At 28.8% G+C, this 26,964-nt stretch overlaps 5 protein-coding genes across 6 annotated transcripts; 2 read left to right on the top strand and 3 right to left on the bottom strand.

Annotated features, from left to right (window-relative positions):
- Window positions 1-1,693: 1,693 nt before the first annotated feature.
- On the top strand, window positions 1,694-2,392 carry LOC119668268 (probable 28S ribosomal protein S6, mitochondrial). The gene is made up of 2 exons (XM_038077719.1): window positions 1,694-1,882; window positions 1,939-2,392. The coding sequence occupies exons 1-2, from the start codon at window positions 1,838-1,840 to the stop codon at window positions 2,335-2,337; spliced, it is 444 nt and encodes a 147-aa protein (XP_037933647.1). The 5' UTR covers window positions 1,694-1,837; the 3' UTR covers window positions 2,338-2,392.
- LOC119668265 (integrator complex subunit 7) lies at window positions 2,383-5,535 on the bottom strand. The gene is made up of 2 exons (XM_038077718.1): window positions 4,028-5,535; window positions 2,383-3,968 (listed from the first exon to the last, which is right to left on the bottom strand). The coding sequence occupies exons 1-2, from the start codon at window positions 5,459-5,461 to the stop codon at window positions 2,415-2,417; spliced, it is 2,988 nt and encodes a 995-aa protein (XP_037933646.1). The 5' UTR covers window positions 5,462-5,535; the 3' UTR covers window positions 2,383-2,414.
- A 2,280-nt stretch (window positions 5,536-7,815) lies between these two features.
- LOC119670795 lies at window positions 7,816-8,971 on the bottom strand. The gene is made up of 2 exons (XM_038081203.1): window positions 8,839-8,971; window positions 7,816-8,782 (listed from the first exon to the last, which is right to left on the bottom strand). Exons 1-2 carry the CDS (start codon window positions 8,912-8,914, stop codon window positions 7,845-7,847), a joined length of 1,014 nt encoding a protein of 337 aa, XP_037937131.1. The 5' UTR covers window positions 8,915-8,971; the 3' UTR covers window positions 7,816-7,844.
- Window positions 8,972-9,255: 284 nt separating this feature from the next.
- Window positions 9,256-10,125, top strand: LOC119670794 (adrenodoxin-like protein 2, mitochondrial). The gene is made up of 2 exons (XM_038081202.1): window positions 9,256-9,464; window positions 9,528-10,125. Exons 1-2 carry the CDS (start codon window positions 9,361-9,363, stop codon window positions 9,865-9,867), a joined length of 444 nt encoding a protein of 147 aa, XP_037937130.1. The 5' UTR covers window positions 9,256-9,360; the 3' UTR covers window positions 9,868-10,125.
- A 2,254-nt stretch (window positions 10,126-12,379) lies between these two features.
- LOC119673057 lies at window positions 12,380-21,775 on the bottom strand. 2 transcript variants are annotated; one of them, XM_038084267.1, is made up of 2 exons: window positions 21,593-21,775; window positions 12,380-14,594 (listed from the first exon to the last, which is right to left on the bottom strand). In XM_038084267.1, the coding sequence occupies exons 1-2, from the start codon at window positions 21,650-21,652 to the stop codon at window positions 12,873-12,875; spliced, it is 1,782 nt and encodes a 593-aa protein (XP_037940195.1). In that variant the 5' UTR covers window positions 21,653-21,775; the 3' UTR covers window positions 12,380-12,872. The 2 variants fall into 2 exon arrangements, with proteins under 2 accessions (XP_037940195.1, XP_037940196.1); XM_038084268.1 differs by lacking the exon at window positions 21,593-21,775 and adding an exon at window positions 14,836-14,906.
- Between the last annotated feature and the right edge of the window lie 5,189 nt (window positions 21,776-26,964).

Genomic DNA, 26,964 nt, shown 5'->3' with positions numbered 1-26,964 from the left:
AACTCTTCATATTTAAGCAATTACTTTTCCAATTATAAACAATTTGTTTACTTTTGGGTATATGAATTTTTTGATTTTTGTTCACCATCGTAGATCGTAGCTCTGGGCAATGTGAATCTTTAGACTTCTGATAATTATGATTATAATGTATTCAATTCTTCATCACCATTTTCTAAGTATTATTACAATTGTAAGTATTACAATTACTTTTTAATTTTAATATGAATACTATGAAGAATATATATGTTAATATGAATAAATATAAATTGATTATGTTTTTGAAATACATAAATAAAATGTCGTGAAAACTACAAAAAAAAAAATTTTGATTAGCTAATCTATAACGAAGCATTTAGAGTGTTCTAACGATTTCGTTGTAGAGCAATTCGACTCTTTATACAAACTGTAAGTAAATTGGCTTATTTTTTATTTTTAGTAATATTAAAGATAATTTTTGACATCAAATTAGATAGTTCAATCATGATAAATCAATGAAGTTCGACCGACTAACAACTGCTAATTTACGATATAAATTTAATAAATATACACCTAAATTTACCATACACTTAATTTGACTTATTTGAACCTTTAACAAAGACCGTAATGTTATCAAAAATCGTAACATTATAAAGATGCGCAAAGACCGTAGTATTATAAAGACGCAAAGACCGTAATGTTATATAGACGTTTAAATTCGTCCGAAAACTAATGAAAATGTTAAGAGCTTGCGCGAATAATAAATCTATATTATTTTTTATAATTATAACTGTGTTATCATAATTATAAATTTGATAAATATGTGTTATCACAGTGTTATACTACGTTTACATTGTGAGATCAAAAGAACGAGATTAATCAGCATTCTTAACCTCCACCGTTTACATTATACATTGAAGATTAATTTTGACATTTCTCTTGTGTTTTCTTTGGTGTTCTTGTTCTCTTAACCTCACAATGTGGAATTAGAATAAATTAAGGGAAATTATATCCATACAAAATCGAATGCAACATTGCAAAACAAAAGGAACATTATCGAAATTTGACATATTTGACACATGGAATAATATGTAAATAAACAAAACACAAACAAGAGAATTTTTGAACATATTTGTTTTTTAAAAATAAATATTATACATAAAATTGTTTACATTTTCTACTTATTTCATGATCAATTAATAATTAATTTCTATTACCAATACAAAACTAAATATTGTCTGTTAAAAATTGAAATGTATAGAAATAAACATTCATCTAGAACTTTCACAGAAATTTCTGACACATAAAAGCGCTTTTACATGCATATATCAACTTATGCCAATGGAAACGACTAAAACATAATTTGATTAATTCAATAGAATTCAGTTGCAGTGGAAACATAGTATAAGTGAACGGCACTTATAGTTCAAGCTTTATATAATTTTGTCCTTAACCCATTAAATAATAGGTAATTTCATAGTCAATAATAAAAAAAAAAGTTTAAGTAAATGAGAAGAGTTAAATATTTACTTGAAATAATTCTCTCACTTTATCTTTACCTAAAAAGACAGAATATTCTTCGCATATTAAAAAATATTCAAAGCTTGTGGTGCACCACACGGTGGTCCGAAATGGGTTAAAGTTTTACATAAAAAGAATTTATCAATTATTCACGCAATATTATTTCGGCTTAAAATTTTTACACCTAAAAGTAAAAAACAGTGGTATCATGTAATTTTTACAAGAAGTCTGGCATCATACTAATCAGCTGTCTAGACATATTGTTGATTTTATTGGTTATGCACCGCAATTTAAATTCTAATTGTTTTATAACAAATTCTTGATATATCTCTTTATAACTATGCCTATTTACGAAGTAGCTTTGTGCATGAGGCAAATGAACCGTGTATGTACATTTATGCGTAGACATTTAATTTGTCATTAAAAAAATCTCTATTACAGCCAGAGCTTATATCAGCGATAAAACGCACAGCTGTGTGCATTCTGGACAATGGAGGGATACTAAGAAAATTAGAAAATCTTGGTACACGTGCGCTACCATATAAAATTAGTAAACATAATTTGGTACATCGCGAAGGAAATTATTTCAATATAATATTCAATTCGTCACCACAAAAAATAGATGATTTGAGAGAAGAATTTGAACGCGATGTTGACGTTATACGTCAAAACATATTTAAAGTTGAGGAACCACAAAAATATATGTGCACGTTAGATGAAGAACTACAACCACCAGCATATAGAAAGGACGTTCAAGAAATGATTGAAATATCTAAACGTAAACAAAAACCAAAATTCAAATATAACTCTGGTTTGGATTACTACCCATTCCAGAAATAATGCAAAACATTACATCATTACAATATCTTTAATTTAAATTATTTAATTAATTAAAAATAAAAATAAACTTACAAAAATTAAAAACGTCGTGTTTGTCCCACTGGAACCGATGGGCTAGACGATGTTGAAGCTTTAGTTTGATCATCTAGCCCACGAACGAGCATAGAATTTTTCGGGCCAGTATTCCAAACTATTCCATTTTCATCAATAGCAGAAGTTTCAAGTGTGACTTGCCACTGACTACCACTAGAAATTGGTAACAGAAAGAACCCAGTTAGAAAATCTCGTTGGGGTTTAACGATTTGAGATTGCGTCACTGTATCGCTTATTGGTTTCATATTGTCAATAGGACGTGGAGACATTAATTGTGCCGTTAAGCTAAGTTGAACGGAATCTACGCTTCTATGCCAAGTGTGCTTTTTTCCACTATGCTGTATTATTCCTTCAATTTTGATTACCAAATTACTTCCCGACTGCACAATCACAAATTCTGTAGGACTCCGTGGTTGAGGACTAACAGACAATTTTATTTGAGTTGATTGCAGTGTTTGAAAAAAGTATCGAGGTAAACACAATGGCCGTTTCATAATTAACTCAATTAATGCCAAGATGACTTCCAGATGTCTATTACTTATGGTTTTAGCATTAGGCTCCTCTCGCGGCAAATGTTTTTGTAATAAGTCCATCTGCTGACAAGTTATAGCAAAATAACGTGTTTCTGGTTGCTTACAATTTATTAAAAATAATGGTGGTTCAGCTGGAGTAGCGTAGCATATATTTTCAACAATATGTGCGAAAAATGTACACTGATACTCTGCAATTTCAATAAACTCTAAAGTTATTGGATCTGCATTAAATGCCGATTTATATAAGTTGTTATAGGATTCACCGCAACTTTTTAATGCTTTAACAAGTTTTCGCAACTGATTTGTTACGTGCCCATACTTCTGCAAATAATCACCTGAATTTTGTGCTAAACTGTTTGCGATAGCAGGTGGAGGTACAATGACTTGCGCATTTTTAACTGTAACTGCCATTTGTAAGGTTTGTAAGAACTGCGCACGTAATTTTAAAAATTCGAGCTGAAATACAAATGGTTGAGAAGACGAAGAACTTGCACGAAAACAGGATAAAGATTGCCAATAAAGATCAATAGCAGATTCTAATCGACGCATTAAAGTCATTGGTTGCACATCTTTTACTGATTCATCATGCAAACGTGAGCGGGGATCACATTTTGTATAGTTCTCATTTATATATTTATACACAAAACCAGTATTTAATACACACTCAGCTTCACTCATTTGTATAAGTCCTTTTATATAGAATTGAAACCTATCTGCAATCGTATATTGAAGTGCTTTTGATAGTAAAAATGCTGCTATATAGTGCTGACCATAACGACTAGCAGATCTTCCCAAACGATAAAAAGACCAGTAATTTGTATTTGTATTTTCAAATCTTTCCAAAACCTTTATAACTTCTGCAGGAGGGAAGCCACCCATCATTGATTGCATTATAACTGCACCCAAAATTTCTATGGTGTGTGAGTTCTCGCTATTGGCGCTGTCATCCAATATTAAACTTAATTTTTGTAATATTAGTGATAGCCTTTCAAGAACTGGATTTATCTATAAAATGATATTAATCAATTTCAATATAAATTAATTCAGTCTTAGCATTTTTTTACCTTGATCGGTTTAGGTGCATCCGTTTCCATTGCATTTTCGACAGGTAATTGTGGAGCAAATTTTTTTAATTGGAATTGTGTGCATAGTTCTGCCAAAGATTGGCAAAAAATTTCAATATTTGATACAGGACAATTAACGTCTCCACTTATTATATCGGTAACCAATTCGACAAGTCTGATACCAAATTCCTCATTAACGCTTGCTACTTTTATTGCATTTATTAATATTTTCCGCAAATTCTTAACATCTGAAGTGGCAAATAAAAAAATTCCATCTATGGTAATGTTTACAATATTTAATAAGCTTTCTACTCTCTCTTGATCAGTGCCACTGAATTCAATTAACGCAGCAAGGATAGCAAAACCCTCACTAGCTGTAGTATATTCTCTCAAGCCAATACATTCTGTGCATAGTTCCACGACTATTTGTTTATGCTCCTCCAATAAAAATTGACACATGAGAGGACTTTCACACAATTTATAAATTATGTGCAAGTAAAAATATTGCTCCTTTTCGTCTTCGCATGCTTTAGCCTTCAAAATAAGTTTTTCAATAACGGGCATTGGCCATGCGGTCACGGTTTGCGCATCTGTTAATGATATAAGCGATTGTAAAGCCTGCCCTCTAACCGGTTTGCGTGCATCCTGTAAAAAATTAAGCAATAAATTGACTTGATCTGGTACACCAGTTAGTGTACGCGCCGATAATTGAGTCAATGAATCAAGTATTGCAATAACAAATTCTTTGGCCGAAAATTTTAACAGTAAATTACGGCATAACTCTTTTACTAAACCAGCGGTGTTAGCATCGTGATGCATATGACGCAGCACAGGTATTAACTGAAGTTTCATTGGAACTGGAATTTGAATCGATTCTATCATATCAGATATCTTCAAACATATGCTTACTGCAAATGATTTCGATTGTGCCGCAAATTGTCCACTTGCATATATCGCGGCTTCCACCTCTACTTTATCGTGGCTGTCAAGTGCGCGTCGAATTGCATGATGTACTTGAGGCCGTTCGGCAATGACACGAGAAATTGCACCCAAAGTACGCAAAGTTAATGCACGTCCGACTGGATCATTTGAGTGCATAACAGTAAATATGCGTTTAACAAAAGCGTCTATATTCATTATTTTGTCCAAATGATTTTCACTTTGTTGACAAACGCGCAGCACCCAAAACTTTAATAGATTTGTTCCAGTTAAAAAAAATTCTGATAACTTTAAGAAGGAGGAACTGATTAATATAGGAAATGGATATTTTTCAAAAAGTCGCGGAAAGCGCACAATAGCTTCGCATTGAATGGCTAATTTAGAAGAACGTAACCCTTTGTCCAGTTCCATTAGTACTAGATTGGCATCTTGTTCTGTATCATTCTGAAAGTTTTCATTAAAAAGATTAACACGAACTCCGGTTAAAGAAGCCATTATTATCTCTAAATATTTATGAGCCTTTTTTAAATTGAAAACACAAGTTTCGGCAAAATGTAAACAGTTCTGAAATTGTGATGCCACACTGTGAAAATGAATACAAATCGCACAATAAACACTGAATGCCATATCTAATAATTTAATCTAATAATTGTAATAATTAATGATGCCATACGTACGCAAACATGTATTGTATATTTGTTGTCTAATTAGCGATATAACTTTAAAATTTATGGTGTTATTATTGTTCGAACTTGAATGAATTTAAATAAATAACAATAGTACTAGTAGACGCAAAATATGTATTTATTACAATATTGCGCATATAATATGTATTTGAAATTTGCAAATACATATATATGTATATATTATATATGTTTTCACTTTATATTTGTTTTTTATTTGTGTTTGGCACCAACTGATAATATTCTTATTAAAAACCTATATCTATCTAAAAAATTCAAAGAAAAGAACGTTTTGGTTACAAAAATTATTTTTAATAAAATATTTCATCAGGTGATATCAAGAATACGAGAAAATTTTGAAAAATAATAATTATATAGCATTTTCAATTGGTCAATTTAAGGTAACTTTATCAATTTCATTTTCGATTGGTAAATCTAGAGCGAACTGTATATTATGGCGTTTACATTGAATGAGCCATATGAAAATGTTCACATTCGTTGTATTTCATTCGTTCTCATTTAAAACACCTGATTATTCAACTTGCCTGTTGATTTGATTTTTGGCCTGTGCCAAAAAAAATGTTGCATGAAGGTTAAATATGCCTTAAAACCTTACAATATAAACTTAAAACATAATTTTAACTTCGATTAATTACCTTTTGGGAAGTTGAAGTTCTAAAAAGAGGTGTATCGTTTTCAAGGAAATACAACCATCAAACATTTGTTTACCTTTTTTTGTATATATGTCAAAAACAGCTATCTCAAACTGTCAAAAGGCCATGAAGAGCTTTTATTTAGGGTATGTTCAATGTATTCCTTTGTATTTGGAACATATTTGGAACACATCTGAACGTCGTTGGGACGCATTCATACAGAATGTATTGAAATGGAATGCATTCGCGCTTGAAATTTTGTATGCAAGAATGAGCCTTTTCAGTCAGTGTAAATGCCGTATAACACTCAAGATTAATTTATAACACTGTAGATATTTTGCCAGAGTGTAAAATTATCCTAAAACTACAGCTGTTTTATATGATTTCACTGATAAACTGTAAATTGATTCGATGTATGTGTGGCGACACCCCCACATATGTATTTCTGATTAATATACATCTCTATTAAAACAACTAAAAAAATGTTAATGCACTTTATCATCACACTTATTGAGGAGAACTGTGAATGGCTATCACTGACGAATTCGTGAAATGGTATTGTATGATCGTCTAAGAAAACCAGAACAGAGCTAGCATTTCACTTCATTTTATTTGAAACAAAGAATTGGGGATAAGAGTTTTCTACACATTACATAATTTAAGCAATACAAGGTGCAACGTAAATTGACATGAGAAGATTCAGCTATCATATGTGGGTATTGTATTTTTGGATTTCAAAGCTAGCGACTGCTTTGAAATAGGTTGCACAACGACTAAAACATATTAAGCACTTGATTGCGCAAATTGATTGTTATTTTGCTTGGCAATACATCGAGTAAGACTTCATCTCTCACCATAGCTGAAACTCATGACTTGCCTTTCGAATAGTTTGACTATTTCTACAACAGAGGAGTTCTCATACTTTTGCATTTCGTTCACCTTACAATGACTTTGCAAGACAGAGTGAATACCCCTATGGTTTATAAAATTTAAAGCACTTTTGAAAAAAGTATATCGGATTAAGAAGTGTCAAAAAGTAAAAAACAGCAAATACGTCGAAAATGTACATTTCTATGTTCAGGGTAAAACTCATTATCTTGTTTACCTTGATACAAGACATTAAAATATCCTAAATATATATATATTGATGGAAAACTGATGGAAATATGAAGAAACACAGTATTTTAGTTAGAAAAGATTAATTGTAAAATGTACCCAAAGGTGATTACAGCACACTTTTGGAAATTCTTAATATGTCTAAATACGAAATTCTAAATACGTTGACATTATTGATGGTTATGGAAACAACAATAAAGCATCGTTTGAGTAATTTAAATTGAAAATTTTACTAATTATTTTTTATACTTTCAAATCCATTTTGCCAGAACTTTAATTCTATACAGCAGTAAGAATCGGCTCAAATATTTCGGTACAAATACTAGGGATGTTTCTAATTTAATTGGAAAATTAAAAATAACGTTGTATATAAATCAATGTACGAATTCTAAATTTTTAAATGTTATTAAATATTTATTTAAGTTCTCAGATTTTTGAAGATATAAATTTTTGAAAAATATTCACAGCCTTTTTATTATCGTTAGCTAACAATTTTTTTTCGAAAATCTTTTGAGCACCCGCCCATTCGTGATTAAGTATTTTTTTGGTAAGTGACGTTTGTAGTGAGTTTTTTCGAGCTTTGTTTTCTGCGGCTATAAATTGCTTAATGCCTTCTACTGTTCTAAGTTGCTCTATGTTATATTTTTTAACTTTCTTTTCTCTGTCAACTTCTGTTCCAACATCAGATCGTTGTTTGTGCTTAGGTACTGTTGGAGTAGCATTTAAAACTACGGAAAGAGGAATTTGTGTTTCCAATTCCTTATATGTGGAATTCTCACTATTATTACCAAGATGTTCCAATGTATTCGGTAAAATAGTATCTTTTGGTAAAAACTCATATATGCCTTTATGTGGAAAATACTGTCTTAGTGGCAGAATTTGATTATATAGCTCTGCACATAAATTACTTAACTCAAAACTGAAATTAAACAGTTTCGCTATTGTGGCAAAAAACAATGTGTTCGTTTCAAAGAAATAGTTTGATCGCATCATCTTAGTTATATAATCCACAGCATCAGTGCAACACTCGCGTATGCGTTTATGTACATAATACACTCCTACCAAACGTACAAGCACATAATCAAAGCTATTCCGATTTGGTATTTCTACGCAAATATCATCTTCAAATACCATATCAGGTAAAGCACCACTGAAGCGTTCTAAATCTCTAGGTAAATCAATTCGTAGCAAACGGGAAAGTGCCGAATTGAGTTTGCGAATGCTATGAAAACCAATCATGTGACGAAAAGAATTCTTACGTCTTGCCATTAAACGTGAAAGAAGAGCTGCTGTTTCTGGGAAATCTTTGTTTTTTATTGTATGCTGCTTTTCATATTTGTTGAGGGCAGTTCGTAACTTTTGTGCTATAAATAATTGTATTGATTGTAGATTTTTTAAAACAGTAATTGATTCGACATACCTAAGTTAGCATTATTTGATGGTAAAGTTATTAAAGGTGGTATCTTTAAATCGAACTCGTTCCACAACTCAGTCATTGTTAAAAATTTTAATGTAAACAAATATTTTTGACATTACAACATGTGTGCGAACAAGTGTGAAATATCGATAACTATCCGATAAATTATTGCTCAACAAATATAAAATTTTTATGCATAAAAAATTGATAATGTTGATTGCAATAATATTATTATTTATTTAAAATAATTAAAGTTAAGCTGGTGAACTTACTTTTGGTTTTCTTGAACTTACTAATCTAGTAAAAATATTTTTATGGAATAGTTATATATAACTGCTCAATACAACATTGTTGTACGTCATCCCCTACAGTAACTTTCACTTGACAGTTGGTATCAGCACACACATTAAATCAGTTGAGTAATTCTATGGTGCTGTAGTATAATATCGCAAATTATTTTATTTGAAAACATATTTAGTTTATTAGTAATTGCACAAAGTTAGATAACATACGATTTGTACAATAATGTTTATACGAAATGCGTTAAGTTGTTCAAAAGTTGCCTTACAAATTGGTAGGCTTCAGTATATTAATCGTGCATTAAGTGTAAGCCCATCACTTAAACAAGAGTAAATAAATATTATTAATATTTTCTACTAGTAAAAAGTTTAATATTATATATATATTTGCAGAGTGAAAGTAACATTTGTCCGTGCTAGTGGTCAGAGAATAGAAACTAAAGGAAATGTAGGAGATACTCTATTGGATGTTGTAGTTAATAATAGTATTGACTTAGATGGTTTTGGTGCGTGTGAAGGCACGCTTACATGTTCCACTTGCCATTTAATATTTAAACAACCTGATTACGATAATTTGCCTGAAAAGCCCGGAGATGAAGAATTAGATATGTTGGATTTAGCGTATGAACTAACAGACACCTCAAGGCTTGGTTGCCAAATAACGCTTACCAAAGATATGGACGGTTTGGAAGTACATGTACCTACGACTATAAATGATGCCCGAAGTGCGTAACACTTTTGTAAATAATACCTTTCAAATACTGTGTGCTTTCTATTAAAATAATATAATTATTTGTTTATATGTAACAATTTTAAAATATCTAGTTAATTTCAAATCACAAATAGGATAATATTTTAAATTGTATATACATAATTTAATATTAAATTGTAAAAGTTGCCGGCAATAAAAGGAAATAGATACATATGTTGATTTTATTTACATATTTTAAATGTTCTGATAAAGTCTGTACAAAAATAAGCAACGCTGAAGGTAAATGTCTCAGAATGTATTATTTATGAATAATATTTAATTGAACAAAGAAATAGATGAAAATATATTTTTATATATTTCCGTAATAATGTTTAATTTGTTTTATTTAAAAATGTATGTAATATTTTTTTTTAAAATGTATTAATTGAATTCAATGACATTTAATTTGTTAGCGAAATATACTAATTGAAGTAGTAAAAATTTTGTATGAATGATAAGAGCACTCACTACAACTGCTGTAAATACGTTCGCATATATTGCTTAGCATTGAAAATAATTTAGCTAATATAAATAATGACTTGACAATTTATTTTTCATTTAATCTTATCAAGTAATAATTTGATTCCTTACTTGTTTTATTAAACATGCAAAATAATAATTACTTTACATTTATATACTTGAAAACTGTATGCAATTATTCCGAAAAATTTAAGCAACTCACATACTTGCTCACAGCGATAATATATAAACAATGACATGAGCACCTGTTAGTGATAAAAATATTAAATGTAATCACTCCTTTTATAAAACAAATTGATATAATTTATTATTGTTTTATCAACAAAAAAAAGATTGAATTTCCTAAGAAATTAGAAGGTTACACAAGTTCATTGCCAAGGCTGACCATTATAAAAAGGTATGAGATTAGTTTTCCTGGTGCATTAATTAGTTTAGAGTTACCATTTTATAAGTGAATATATGTAATAGTTTTTATTTTTTTACCATTTAATTATCATATTGTACTTATTAATTCAGAAATACCGAAAAATCGTAACAAAAATATTGTGTCTATCTTAATTTTATGAAATATAGTTTTTTACAAATCGAACCTTTGAAAAGCAATAAATTCTAGTCTTGGTAGTTGTAAAGTTTTTAGGATTGATTATATTTATTTATATAGACATGTCCTATAGAAATTTTTTCCGACATCATTGTTTCGTTCATTGTTTACTTTTCTTCATTTTTTTAATTTTTATTTTTATTAGTTGATCCCTTTTTTGTTTTTTTGGTGCTGTTAGCTAACACTTTAACTTGTCATATATATGACATTTTCAATGTATGGCTCCATCACTTCATCAAATTATGTAAATGAGGTTTTTCTCTCTTTTTGTTGATAGTTTTAAGTTTATCACAATTTTTGTGCTCATAACTGATGCTTTAACTTTAGTTAACTTAATATATATATATTGTATTAGAGCTAATTGGATCATTGATTGCAAGCGTATGAGAAGTAATTAATTTGAATTCAGTTCTGTTGAGCAGTTTATATGCAATTTGATTTTTTCAATTATGATTTAATTGCATTTAATTATTTAATAAAATGCCAATGTTTTTCATAAATATACGTTCGATATAAACAAGATATCGAAACAAATAAAACCATGTAAACTAGACTATGAGATAATGCTACAACGCGACATATGAGATTTATTGATATAAATAATATGTCTTTGCTTATGACTCCAAAACTCATTTAATTTGATAAAAGCCGTTCCTTTGCAATTGCAGGGTAATTCCATATCTAAAAGTTGGTAGTTAACAAGAGCATTATCACAAAAGAAAAAACAAATAATCTGAGCTTAAATCTGTTTAAAATGAAAAAACTGTTCAGATTTTTATTATTGAATCAAATATATTATTTAAATAGCTTGGGGCGTTTAGCATTGACCCATTTTATATTTAATTTTTCACGGTACTAATTCAGCCTGACAAGTGAAAAGATTCCTAAAATTCGTTTCATCAGTAGATTGCCTGCTATTTCGTTACAGCTGAATTCATCGTAACCAGGCATCCAGACAACTATAGTTTTGTTCATAATACGCAACTTATGTATAAAATATTTTCTGCTTCGAAATAACTTGAAGCTAGCGGTGTAAGATCGGATATAGATTCAAAAGTGCTTGACTATCTTAATATATGTGAAATACTGCTGCCTTCTTCATAAGGCTTTTAAAAATCATAATCATTACAAAAATTTCTAGTTTAGAAAAGTATTAAAAAAAAGCAAATTAGTTCTACATGGTATAAAAATTACTTTTTTATTTAATTTTAAAAGTTAACTTACCTACTTGTAAAACATATTTTTATTATTAAAAAATTCAAACATTTCTTTTCAAATTCAATTTTATTTTCAAATCTAATAAAAAATAATTTAATAATATAATAAATATACGTATATACAATTGCTAAATTAACTTATATTAAAGATTTAGTTCTTAGTGAAAATATCGCAAAGATTTTTGTCGTTATTTGCATTAATTTTATTAACCAATAAATTTTTTTATTTAGATTTGCATTTGCTTGAGAAGAGAAAACAATCTCTAAATTATGAGATCTCTTCATTGCCATACAAATGTTAATTTAGTGACAATTTTATTTAAATTTTTTATCTTGAGGATTTTTCGTTTTACAAATTGGGCAAATAGAAAAATAAAAATAAATAATTATAGGTAAAATATAATAAATAATATAATATATAACTATTCATGGTTAATCATTTGTCGGGATTTTGTCGGAAATATGATTGTTAAGATGTATATATGAAAGTATGCCTGGAAGAACCGCCGTACCCTTGTTCTGAATGGTTCTACTTAGCATATATGTCGTTTATATATGATTTGGTTTTCTAAAGACAGTTTAAGTAATATTTTTAAGCGTTCGTTCCTATAGCTCGTTGTCGAGCCTTATATTAAATTAAGGAGTTGAGAAGCACTATAGCGTAAGTTAATCTAATCATTTTAATCTAATTAGTTAACGTATGCCATTGACGCTCCTTTTCTGTCGAAATGCCGTACTCGTACGAACAGGAATGCAGCGACTAGAGATGCAACGGCCAGCACCAGCAGCAACATCACTAAACCACCAACAAAACTTGGCACTGACATGCAAATTGTTTCCGAATCAGCAGAACGTGCAGATTGTATGACAACGGTTTCATTATTTGCATTACTGTTCAATGCAAAGTTAACATCACCAGGTGCAACCACTTGAATTGTTCTACTTGTATTCACATCAGTCATTTCTTGTGCATCACGTTTGTAGATACGTGGTTTGACTACAATATCTATTGTGTCACGCCGTCTGCGTACACCGCGTAAATCATCAAGTCCCTCTACAGATCTTGGACGACCACCTAATGATACTAAATTTCCACCCTCCATATCGTCTTTTCTTTTAACTGTACTGTACTGACCGGGTTGTCCGGGTAATGGTGGTGGAGGCAAGTGTAATTCAGCAGTTTGTGGTGGTGACTGTGAACTTGGTGGACCGGCTTCAGGTGTAGTGACTGCAGATGTTTGTGCTTGTGGTGAAGGAACAACATCAGGTTGATTTTCTGAGTAGGCTCCAGTTGCATCAGCTGCTGGATGTCTGGGATCTGGATAAGCAGCTGGCGGTAAGCCACCCAAACCAAAGTCACCTCGTTCATAAGCTTCTGGAGGTCCATATTCGGAAGAAAGTGCATTGCCGCCAATTTGTGGCACTCCATATTCTCCACCAATACTAGGTCCACATTTTGGTTCAGGACAATTGTAACGGCATACTTGTATCACACACTGGAAGTGTACATTCATGGAGTCGGGGAATTTAAATGCTTGGAAATATGCAAAGCTAACAACTGAAGCTGATGGACCAAAGTTCTTAATTTTTTGGAATTTACTCATAATTTTTGGTCGGACGACACAACCGTTTTGATCAACTAACTGTATGGGAGCACGTTTACCATCGTGCGCAACGCAATTACGTACCAACATATCGAATTTATTTTCATCATCTTTAATAGCTAATACCATTGTCATCGTTTGACCAATTTTAACAATACCAGAAACTTCTGATGCCCAAGGTCCTTTGCCGACTTGTATCTGCATCCAGCATTGTAAATTATCACCCAAGAAATTAGCTGTAACAGCGTGCAACATATCAACTTGGAATGGACGGAAGGTAACAGCTTTTTCATAGAAATCATACCAAGTACAACGTAATTTACGTGCCTGATCCCAAACCTCTTGCACGTATGGATCATATTGTATAATAATAGTGTTCTCAACATAACTGCCAGATGGTGTAGGTGCACCAAAACCAGCAGCGTTATGATTAGCTGAACTGGTCATACCACAGCTGTTGAGGAAAATTTCAAAAGTAGCACTTAAATGACCAGTACCAGGTTTCAAATGCACACAGTGCGGATCACTGTAGAAACCTTTTGAGAAAATCATACCATAGAATGGACGATCGAATTCAATATTAACACGCATATGTGTCTTTTCGCATTGTACTTGTAAATGCTTTATTTGCGGACTGTCATTGGTGGTAGCAAGCGGCCATGCATCGTCAGAGATTTCATTGGAGGCCCCACCGCCACCGCCCTGCGGCGCACCATATATGGGTGAAGGTGCTGGTGGACCATATACTGATCTGTGTTCTAGTGGCAGAGAAGCTGAGTCAATATGTGGACCATCACAACGTGCATTCTGCAAAGAGTTAAAAAAATAATTTATTATAAAATAATAATATTAATATTACAAAATATAAAATACGAGTATAATTATTATAAATATTCAGTAAAAATTATTTTTTTTTTAAATTGAATAAATTTTAAATTGTTACGGATTTTTGCTTAAAGTAAATGTGAAATGGTTGAGTTATTTTTAATTGCCTATTAATTTTATTTAAAATTTAAACAAATGCAAAAAATTAACAGAAACTTAGTACATGTGTGACGCTTGCGCAATATGCAAGCGTGAATAATGACTTCGCAGGAAGGCTCAAAATCACGTAACGATCACGACGATGTAATGCACTGCCAAATATTGGGAAATAAATTTGGCTTATATAAAAAACGTGGTAAATAAAAGTAATAATAAAAATAAAAGAAATATGTTGCTTTTATTTGAGCATTGCATAACGTCATTAAATGAGTTTCGAAGTTAATTCACCGGAAAAAAAATTAGTACAAAAATCGTTCGTGGATGTGGATGTGAATGTGTCTCAATGGCGCTTTTTGTAAAGGGAATGTTCGTTCATCTTGCGTTTTGCATTGGTACGCATTTATTAACTCAGCTAAAAATATCACAACCATTTTACGCTTTCTTTTCCCTCATGTTTTTTATTTTTTTTTTTTTTTGTTTTGCCTTTTTATTTTAAATTTCGGTTTAAATGCAGTGCTTAATGTTATTACTGTTTTTTTTGTATAGTCAACAACAGCAACACTATTTTTCAAACATAGTTTGTTGTTGTTATTTTTTTGTTGTTTTGTTATTGTTAATGCGGCTTATGAATGGCCCTTGTTTATATTGTTGTTTTCTGTCACGAAAAGCTCAGTTTGTTAACTTAAATGGTTCGGTTTTTTAACTTGAAGCGGATATGCCTTGCATATGATCAGTGAACAAAAGAATGAAACAAGCGTCAAATAAAAACGAAAGTCAAAATTCACACAAAACGACTATGAAAAAAGTAAAGATTGGCAACAAAATAAATTGAAATGCAAAAATTCAATATGGAATTTTTGAAAGTGAAATTAAGTCAAAATTATGCAAATGGAAAACTGTAATCTTAACGGATTTTTACTAAAGGTAATAGCCGCTTTAATAAATTTTTACATTTAACTTCAATTTTACTTCCATCACAATTGATTGAGCACAGCTTATAGTGAGATGGTTTATGTGATCACTTCAACAGAAATACAAAGTGAATACTAAGTTAAGATACATTTTTTACTTCGTTTCGGAGAATGTATTGCTTTTATAATTGCAATAATTTTTTTTAACTAATTTTTTTTTAGTAAAGTTATTCAATATTTTAATTACATTTAAAAAAATCGAAAAAATTTATCATTTCAAAAGTATAACAGGTCATTGTCCTTTATAATTTGTTGATTTAAAACCAAACAATTTTATTTATGTATTCTTCTAGAAGAAAAATGCACAAATACTAAAAATTCTAATTTCGAAGAGATTATGCAAAATTTTGAAATCTAAAAATCGGAAATCGGTATTTAATATTGCATTCAAAAATATTGCCAAAAATAAAAATAATTCTTTCTTTCTTTGCTATTCGAAAACCCTATAAATAATTAATTAATTAATCGATGACTATTATTCTGGACTCAAAAAATTTTAAAATCTAGAAATCGTTAACGAATTTTATCAATTAAATTTTATCTAATATTCCATTCAAAAATATTGCCAAATATATAAATAAGTAATTAATTAATATACATATATATCAAATATATATATATATTATATATAATATTAATCCTATTTAATAAAATAATTTATGTATTTATATCACCCGTACATAATTATATATATGGAAAACTTATAAATTATTAAATATTTAAAATTTTAAATTATCAATCAATATAAATAGTAAAGGTTAATATATACATGGATACACAAGTGTGTATATAACATCTCAACAATATTTATTTATTTGAGGTGACAAAAAGTTGTCGCATCAGGAAGGGCTTGTGATCAGTAGCCGCATAAGACTCGTTTACACGACCACTTAAATTAAAAGAAGCCGGATAATAGTCGAGAAAGTAAATATTTTAACCCAAACTACTATAGCTACGCAGTTAATTTAACTTTAACTTTTATTTAATTTTAACCTATGTGACAGTGTATTTAAAGCGATGGTGGTACTTAAACCGGTAATGTAACTTTACATTTCTGATCTGGATCATGAGAAGAACTTGTGAAGCTTGCATCTGATATCGAAAGGTTGAATGTCTTTTCTTTGGTTAGAATTAATTATAGTATAAAATTATAGTATCCTTTCAATAGAAGTGTATTTAAGTATATAAACTTACTTCCTTTAACTAGGAAGTACCTTAAATTGATTTTCTCGTAAAAGATACAATACGATTTTAAACTGACCTCTTTCGGATAGTTGAGTGTTCTTTATTATAAATTGAGTTCTTGCATATTGCAAGTATAAGTATAAAATGAAATATCATCTTATACTTAACAAATTATACAGAAAGATAAAGCCATAGCGTAATGGTACTGCATATGGCCTAAGTTTGTTGGGGATAAATGACATCCATACAATTTAATCTACACTTAATAACAAATTTCTTATAAATTATATAATAGAATATATTTCTTTAATACAGCAAAACTAAAAACTGAAGTCCAGTCAATAAAACAACCATTAACACCATTTACTGAAATAATTGATTCCTACATTGGAAATGTCATTAAGTATAGCTATACTTAAAAATGGAATTCTTATTAAGTTCTTAACTCCACCCACGAAAGCAAGCAGTAAGCAAGTAAGGTCAAGTATATTTTTCTATTTTTAAGTAAGTTATTTTATATTTGTATATGGAAATAATATAAATATTTTAAAGATGAACTCCAGATTCATCTAAAGTTCCTAGTTATCTTATCAATAACTTTTTCTACCTTTAGAAGTCTTTCTGTTCACGTTTCTAAAAATAGTGTTATATAAAAATCATAAATATTTTTTTTTGCTGGTGAAATATATCTTCTCAGTCTTCAATGCAGCAGAGTTTTGAATATTATTATTAATTATTATAGAAGCAGCAATATAGAAAATTGCAATATTGAAACATATCAAGCAGCTGGAACATTTTTTAACATTTATAGTGTTCGAACTAAATGTTGAAATTCAAATCTATTCAAGCTTTTCGAACATCATAGTGCTCATTGCTGGTGGGATCTATCTCCGCAATCTTCAATGTAGTACAGCTTTGAATATTATTCGAACTAATCGAAACTTCGAGTATTTTAATGTTTGCAATATTAAGCAGATGAGCTGCCCGATTAGCTTGAACAACATCCAGCAACTGGAACATTTTCTATCATTTACAGTGTTCAATCTAAATATTCAAATTCGAATATATATCGAATTGTTCGGAAATGATAATGCTCAAACATTTTGAGGCACTATATATAGATTTATTAAATGAAAATTGTTAATTCGTTTTAATTTTTATTAAATAATATAAAAGTACAAATAATCAATTTAATAAAAATATGTTATTTAAAAAATTATGTACCTATATAATAATTATAAAACTATTAAAAATTAAATAAATTTATTGATAAGAATAACCCTATTCAAAAAATATATATTTTGTTTCTTATTCAAAAATTTTTACGCATATTGATTATTATTTCTGTAATTTCGAGTATATGTATGCCTACTATCATTTTGTAAATCTTGACTAACGTACAATCTCCGTTCATTTCAACAATTTCGAGTTTCGAGTTTCGAATTTCACTTCATAATATCAAATTTAAAAATTAACGTCTTATGCCAAAATTTTTTTTCATAATTAGTTTATTAGTCAGACTTTCTTTCATTTGGCACAATCTGTAAAAATTTATAATTTATTAATTATATAAATAAATATCTTCGAAACGCAGCCATCTGATCGCCATTGCAGCAATGATTATTCGCAATTAAAGTCAGAAAATATTTTTTATTTAATTTAATTTATTATTTATTTCATATTTGGTTTTGTTTCTTTGAATTTTTCTGCTTGCAGTTTAAATATTTCGTATCAAAAATTAATTATTAAAAAGTAGAAAAATGGAAAATGGTTGGAAAAAAAATGCAGTTAATTGTAGCTTCTGTTGTTTTGTATCTCCACTCCATATAATTGTGTTTTACTATATTTCAGTGGAATTTGCTTTGCTTCTGCATCATAAGTTTTAATGAAGAAGAAAGTCGAAACTGGTACAAATCAGAGCATAACTGCATTTCGCTTCACCATTGCAAACGACGCTCATCAAAGCTAATGTGATTTGTTGTTGGGTAATTCATATTGGTGATACTGTGCCTGCTTACTGTGGCAACAATGTTTTACGTCGAAGTTAAAACGTCAGAGAGAGAAATGAAAAATTTTGACACAATTTTAAAATGAATTATTTCGTAAATCAAAAATATAAAACCAAATTGTCTATGAATGTTTAATTAATAAAGATAAGAAATTCTGAAATTCTGTAATTAATTGAATTAATTAATAATAAAATAATTATTTGCTTGGATTAATATATGAAGCTTTAAATTCAATAACTTAATTATTATTTTAAAGGTAGCCCTAATCATAAAAGATATAAAGAATCTCATAGGCCCTGACGCTGTTGTGATATCATTGTAGAATTTTCCTCTTTTTCTCAATCACTATTAATACCCATAACCATTTCATAGTATTTAGCTATTAACCTATTAAATCAACTGTCAAAATCTCAAAGTAGATATCTTCAAAGGAAGTTTGGAAAGAACGGGAAATTTGTATATGAAGTTCACGATATATCGAAATCAATGAGCTGGGGGCACCGATGTGTACTTTAGTTACTAATGTATATGTAAATATTTTTTTAAACTATATTAATTTGTCAAAACAAAACATTGATACAACAGTCACCAAAAATAATTTTTATTTAAATGATTAATCTCAACTTTTAATTTATATGTGTAAAAAAAAGGTAAAATGAGATATTATATATTAAATATAATGAGATCTTGATTTTGATAAACCCAAAAACTAATAAAGATTGACATAAGATACAATTAATTTTTTAATATGTATAATATTAAATATAGAAATATGTATATCTTCACTCAATAACAAGAGCTTTAAAAACAATAGAATTTATTTATAAATATTTAAATAATAAAAATGAGACTTTATATACAGATATGAAAACCATTGAAAAGCTAAAATAATGTAGAAAACGTGTCTAAGAATTTAAAGTATAAATGATATCTAAACGAATTATATAATACGTCCAAGTAATGAAAAATGTCGATATATGTTTATTGTAAACATTGCTCACTTCGCAACAGTTGATGAATTTGAAGAAATACGAATGTATTTAACGTACCGCTTCGATACCAATCTAAGAGCAAGTACCGATAATTAATAGAATCAAGGAGGCACGCTTCAAACATTTTAGAAATCTGAAACCAGCAAATGAAAGCACATATTTACAAAATTGTAGACTAACTTTTACAATTCTAAAAAGTCTAGAAACTAATGACAACAGCTAAATAGGTTATAACTCCATCGGAAAAAAGAAGGTGCCACAAAAAAAGGTGGTTTGTTTTAGTATTAACCAATTTCAGAAAAACGGAAGTGTGAGATTAGTAAAACAAGATTGGAAATAAAGAATTATGCCGAAAAGTAGTAAATTATTGAACCACCCGCACTGTCATGTTATGACAGAAGAAAATGAACTTATAGAAGAATTCAGATCACAAAAAAATAACAAATAAATTTTACACGAAATCTTATAGGTGTTTTTATTTCAATTAAATTTATTCCGATATTTTGTTATTAAATAGGATTAGAATTATTTAGAAAATAATCTAAGTTTTAGTAGCTGTATGATAATTTGAATTTTTGATTGTTCCATACACTTTTGTTAAAGTACATTGGAGGTTTTTTTTTTTTTTAAAAAAAAAAAAATAATCCTAATAAAAAAAAATAATAAATAAACCTAATTCAATGACCTTAGCTTTAACCATAAGAATAAACGTACAAAATTGCACTTACATCACGTATTGTGTAAATCCCATCAAATCTAATAAAGCGTTACAGCCCGACACTGTTAAGTTTGTAGTTTACAATTTGAATATATTATTTATTTCTATTTATTTTGTCACAAAAAAAAAAATTTATTAATAATACAAAAACAAATTTAATTGAAGTATATTTTAATAATGTGTTAAGAGTTACGTATGATATAGAAACATTCAGTATAAAAACACAAAAATGCACTAAGCTTCGTATGACGCCCATTTTTAAAATGCACACATCAAATCAAAGTTTATTATCTATATAAGTATAAACGTTTTGTGTATATTTAATGTGCTATTGCAGTTCAATTATATGTTATAATTATATATTGCTTTAAAAAATCCAGTTAGCAATTTTAATGAAGAATTCCTTTTTTTTATCATAGTATTATCATATAGAAATTATAAGTGCTTTACACTTAGAAGCTATAAAATAAGCAGATATCAATTTTTTATTAATTTGTAGTCAAACAGACAAATTAAAAGTAAAACCTAAACATGTAAATTTAAATAAATATGTAAATTTTTATTGAGAGAATATGATATATATATTGATAATCTGAACATATACTCTATGTATGAGTATAGTCTATGTATTGACTTTCATTTTCAATTCATTGAAACTGTATAAACCCGTCTTCCTGTTACTCAGACTGTAATTGGTAATAAAATATAGTATATAACTTTCGTTATATTTTCGCACTACATTATATATAATAAAAAATATAGTAAGAATAATATTATACATTCATTGTTTGGTTAATTTTTATTATACAGGATTTGTTTGTTTTGAGATCATTTAAAATGAAGATTTAATAACATCTTTATTTTCAACATATCTCTCATTTATTCGTAATACTTATTTTTATTCCATTAACTATTATAATATATTTTTATTCATTTGTTTGCTTACCTTTGATATGAATACTAAACATAAGACCGCGAGCACATATGGCCGCGAAAGTTGACCCATTTTATTCTGTAGTGTATTTAATTTAATAGAAGTTCCTAAATATCAGTTTTAATTGCCCAAGTTATCAGCTGTCATATGTCACTCTATGCTGTACTCGATACGATAATTATTCTTTATATATTCTTGTATCTGAAAAACAAACCAAAATTGTAAAATTAATTTAGTTTATGTAATAAATAATAATATACAAATATACATATATACATTTTACTATTTTTTTTAAATATATGAAATTACAATTTATTTTCTTTATCTTTATACTCATCACACATATAGATATAGGTTTAGTCTTTTAGTTTTTATGGATATAGTTTATTAATGGAATAATACATGAAATAAAATTGAAATTGATTTAATTGCTCTGCAAAATTTTTTCAACAGTAAATAAAATTTGTAACTTATATAGTTTTAAATATATCCAAAAAATATTTAAAAAAAAACTAATTATATATTTCTCATGAACTCTTAAACCTATTCGACGTATTCTAGTTATTGGTTAGAACTAGAATACACCTGCACTGGTAATATTATATATAATGATCTTCAACGATTTGCTTACAATATTGTGTTATAAGCGTACCGTAGTTATACGAGAACTATATTTTTAAGGATTCTTTAGATGTAGATCGGTTCCTTCATCCGATACGGTTCTATCGTTGGTTATTGCAGGAGATATGCAGAATAGATTAGGTTAAAGGGATATTTGAAAAGATATGAATGTTTTTTAAAGAAGTTGTAAATGTTTAAATTGTAGAATGGGAAGAAACTAAAAATAACGTTTTCTTTTCCTGTATCGATTTTACTATGTTATACTAGTACTATGTTATTGATATTGATGAATTTAACCTTTTTATATTTTTTTTTGAAATTTTTTTATACATATATAATACAAACATATACATATATATACATATATACATATATTATACATATATAATACAAATAATTTTTATTATATTCACATACTTAATATTCGTGGATTAACATGATTAATATTGTGATATTATTTTCATTTTATGATATAATTTAATATTTATGTGTACTTTATAATATATAATAATATAATAATGTATATTTTATTTATGTTATATATTAACATTATAAAATTATGTCATGGGGCAATAATACACATGATGCTATGATCCAATGGAATAAGAATGTTGGACAAGATACGGAACGATTCTTGAGAAATAGTAGCAAAGCCGCTGCAATAAGCGCAAAGTTGTCAGACTTCTATATTTTCTAATGCAGTCATGTAATAAGAAAGCAAATGAAATATATAATGAAGCACGGAAGAAATAAAAGGCGGACAAGATAGACCAGCTGGTATATGACAAAATATTATTTAAAGATATATGCAATATAGGAGTGTAAGTGAAGAGATAGTCAATAAGTGTGTAAGAAAAACTAACCCAATATATAATAAGGTTATGAAAAATAAAAAGAAGTAAGCAGTACACAAAATATAATTTTACAATATTTGTTTTAAATAATGTATTTATACAAAGGAATATTGTACCATATAATATATAAAGAATTTTTGTATGAAAAATTAGAGATAGAGAGATAAAGATCATAAAATTAATATTCTTAATTAATAAGTGAATAAAAATATCTTAAATATGTATATTTCTTTTTTTACAAATTTCAGAATTTAATATCTGCTTATGAGTTTTATTTAAGAAATGATTTTTCTACTTTAAGAGAATATAAAAGTTTAATATACCTATATGTATAGAAGTAAAATGCATAATAATTTCACAGTGACATGATCTTTACCATGTCTATACACACAACTTTTTGAATACTACAGTAGCTCAAAAGCTAAAATTATAGTAAATCTTTTAAATTAGCAACAGCATCTAACGATTGAGGTGTCAATAACTGGTAGCCAGCCAATTTCTACGATATCAGTCGCATTGGTAAAAGTGCATCAAAACTCTTTAGGGACTAAAATTACAATTAATAATATTTTTAGTAGAAATTGTTTTACTAAAAATAAAAATTTAATAATGTTTTTATATTTTTTCAGTATGTTAGGCTAAAAACATCTTTTTGGTATTATAGTAATTTTTTTTTAAAGTTTCACTTTAATATGTCTCTCATCATCATAACGTTTTATATTGCAACTCAAATGCATTGCACGTCTTTATAAAATCACAGTTTGATTCTTTGTTTACTGCATAAAATATTTTGTGGTGATTTTGACAAAATGTTGAATAGATGCTGGAAATGGCTAATAAAAAAATATAAAATAAATAAACTAAAAAGTGCCAAGTTAAGCAAGTTAAGACAGCCGCTATGGCTATGGGGAACCACTTTCTATTTTCACCAGATATAACAGTATTAATAACAACAACAACGATCGCAGCAACTGCTAAAGTACAATTACGTTGAAAAGTGCTAATAGAGTTGCTGCGCATGCGCATCGCATGTCGGGTATATCATGAATTCACAAATGAAGAATTTTAAAAAATTAACAGATATAAAAAACGCCAACGCGATTTTCTATTCACAACTCACCGCACAAAATATTTTTGTATATTTATATTAATAATTTTTTTTTTGTTTTTCGAAATAATTTCAGTAAACACAGTAAAAACAACTTCCAAATATATTATGCAGTTTTAATATTTATATTTTTTTCATAATTTAATATGTGATTTTTACGCACTTGAAATAACTATTTAATGTATATCAATTTGTTGCATGCAACTTTAAATTGTGCAAAATATGGTAACAATTCCATTTAAGATGCAGCAATCGTGCTATGCAGTGCGTTGCAGCACGTAAAAGTATCTATAAGTATCTGTGCTCGCAATTTTGTAACAGCTTAAAGTAACGGCGCGTCTTGATTTATGCTTTCGAACGTTATTGTACACCGCCAAGTCTAAATTAATACTGAACGATGCGTTTTTCATTTTGAAGACACAAGTAGACTTACTATAGCTTCTTCGAGTTCGTATGTGTGTGGTGAATGCGTACTTTGAAATTGTGCTCTTCTCTGGTTTTATAATATTTTGGAAAAGCTCTTCTTTAAGCTCTTCAGCTTTATTTTCTTCTAAATTCGATAGTTCACTTTAATCTATCTTCTTTCTTTTTTTAAGAAGACAGAGAGTGTAAACATTTATTTTAACCACTTTCCACTTGCGATGAAAATAGTATGGCTTGCCGCTTAATTGATGTCGTCGAAACATCACAGTACAAATATATATCGTGTCATGTTTAAATGTTGTTTACAATTTCAAATTGTTATTAATTTTGGTAAACTCTCTTAATTATATATAATACCATATGGGAAAATAAAATGAATTCTTTTATTAACACATTACTCGTGTAATAATGACTAAACTTGAATATACTACAATTTTTACAGACACATATTCTACTCTTATAACACATTAATACAAGAAAGCAGGGATCATGTTTAATTCAAAAGTTTTCTTAATTCAATTTATTTTTTTTTCGTAACTTTATCTGAACAGTGTTATCCATAAATATATGTTTGAGTGCTTAATACATAAGCTAAGCTTAAGCTGACTGAATGCCCTAGTTTTATATTGCCCTAAACTTGCAAAGCAAGGATCAAGCCAGCCCAGAATACCATTGGGTTACAAAATGACTGCAGCCTATGTCTATAAGGGAATAACTTCACTTCATTTTAACAGGTTGACAGAGATGAACACTTGTAGATAAACTAAACTGATAACATCAAAACCGCTAGTCAGGGAAGCGATAAAAGTGCTAAGCTATCCTCGAAGCACCCTAAGTTAACATTAGGTAACATTAGGTTGGCGATGACTGGGCAGCCAATCTCAAGCTAAATGTGCTGCTTGCAATAACAAGAGATGTAATTATGTGAACGGGAGCCATTTTAGCTTTAACTCAATAACGACATCCGAGAATCGAAGAACAAAAAAGGACCCAATTCACTTCGTGGACTACTTCGGCTAATTCTTCACTTCAGTGGAGTGGCTCCACTGAAGTGGACGGAGCGCTGTCCTCCCAATATATATATACTTTGTGATGAATCTTATTCATTAGTATTTATTATTGTTATTGCAATAAACCAATAGATCTTTTAAATCACGATAAGAATCTAACTTAATCAGTTAAATCGGAATTATTGTAATAATTATTATAAAAATTATAACTTTCGGCAATATTACTCCGTAAAAGAAATATACATAAATTAAACAAAAAAAGTCCGAATAACTTCTAGATTGACAAAATTTTGCAAAGCAGTTAAATCAATTTCAAACCCATTTAAACTATGCAAACTATAAACTATATGTTTATATCCCTGATCAGCACTCGAAGACGAATTAAATAATGTCAGTCTGTATGCACGTTAATAATTTAATCACTAACTTAAGGTAACGAATATACTTCCTATAATAGCAAAAAGACTCCTATTCCTATACTAATATAAACTTTTAATTGAGAAAGAATACAGGGTATACGTAAATAGCAATTAAAGGTTATATACTGTTGTAATTTTTTTTATACTAACAATTATAGTATTTAGTTCTAGTATTTAAAAGTATAAGTCTTAAGAAAGCATTTATGATTTAAATACTAACAATATTTGATTAACGTCAAGTCAACAACTTAAAACAAAGAGATTACAAACTAAAAATTATAGTTTTATTAAAGATAGCCGCATTTGGCTACAGATTATGCTTAATAAACGATTGGACTTGAAGCTAAACCAAAGAAAAACGCACTAATAATAAGAAGAATAAAAAGCGGATAAAACAAGTCTAATGAGTAAGTAAAAACGTATTTATATGTAAAAAATAGAATGTACACAACACAACCTCATGCCTCACCAACAAAGATGAGACGATTTGTTGGTTTTTCACTTAAGAACCAAACACAGCGGTGCATTTTGCTATAGTAAACCCAGTTAAACTACGCTGGCTTGTGCTTTTCCAAGCTGTTTTAAGTGATAAAACACTGAAAAAAAGTTAGCCGCTTCGCATGCGTTACTTGATAAAATGTTAAGCAAGTGTGCTATTAACCCACTGAAATAGTCAGTAATGTTTGCTGATGTCGTTTTGCCAGTGCTGTACCGCCACAAATTTTCAAGTTTATGTTTAAAAGTCTTTCCACTTTATTAAATTGATTACGATGACAGACAGAAATGATATTGGTAACAATAATATTGAATATTTATAAAGAAATTAATAAATTAAATTATGTATTTAAAAATATTTCTGATTTCTGAAATTGTTTTAAGAAGAAAAGAAACAAGAACATGCAAATATAAAATAATAATAATTTTAGTATTATTATTACTAAAATATCAA

The sequence above is a fragment of the Teleopsis dalmanni genome, chromosome 1 (assembly GCF_002237135.1).
Source record: "Teleopsis dalmanni isolate 2A chromosome 1, ASM223713v2, whole genome shotgun sequence".
Lineage (NCBI taxonomy): Eukaryota > Metazoa > Arthropoda > Insecta > Diptera > Diopsidae > Teleopsis > Teleopsis dalmanni.
This window is presented reverse-complemented; position numbering and strand designations above follow the sequence as displayed.

What these genes read in the sequence shown, in the direction of transcription:
- LOC119673057 (XM_038084267.1), bottom strand. Translation starts at nt 21,652, where the DNA reads ATGGGTCAACTTTCGCGGCCATATGTGCTCGCGGTCTTATGTTTAGTA. An exon ending in GTTTAGTATTCATATCAAAG is followed by an intron (nt 14,595 to 21,592) that starts GTAAGCAAACAA and finishes AACTCTTTGCAG; the next exon opens with AATGCACGTTGTGATGGTCC.
- LOC119670795 (XM_038081203.1), bottom strand. Translation starts at nt 8,914, where the DNA reads ATGACTGAGTTGTGGAACGAGTTCGATTTAAAGATACCACCTTTAATA. An exon ending in ATCAAATAATGCTAACTTAG is followed by an intron (nt 8,783 to 8,838) that starts GTATGTCGAATC and finishes AATTATTTATAG; the next exon opens with CACAAAAGTTACGAACTGCC.
- LOC119668265 (XM_038077718.1), bottom strand. Translation starts at nt 5,461, where the DNA reads ATGGCTTCTTTAACCGGAGTTCGTGTTAATCTTTTTAATGAAAACTTT. An exon ending in ATGCACCTAAACCGATCAAG is followed by an intron (nt 3,969 to 4,027) that starts GTAAAAAAATGC and finishes ATCATTTTATAG; the next exon opens with ATAAATCCAGTTCTTGAAAG.
- LOC119670794 (XM_038081202.1), top strand. Translation starts at nt 9,361, where the DNA reads ATGTTTATACGAAATGCGTTAAGTTGTTCAAAAGTTGCCTTACAAATT. An exon ending in AGCCCATCACTTAAACAAGA is followed by an intron (nt 9,465 to 9,527) that starts GTAAATAAATAT and finishes ATATATTTGCAG; the next exon opens with AGTGAAAGTAACATTTGTCC.
- LOC119668268 (XM_038077719.1), top strand. Translation starts at nt 1,838, where the DNA reads ATGCCTATTTACGAAGTAGCTTTGTGCATGAGGCAAATGAACCGT. An exon ending in GCATGAGGCAAATGAACCGT is followed by an intron (nt 1,883 to 1,938) that starts GTATGTACATTT and finishes TCTCTATTACAG; the next exon opens with CCAGAGCTTATATCAGCGAT.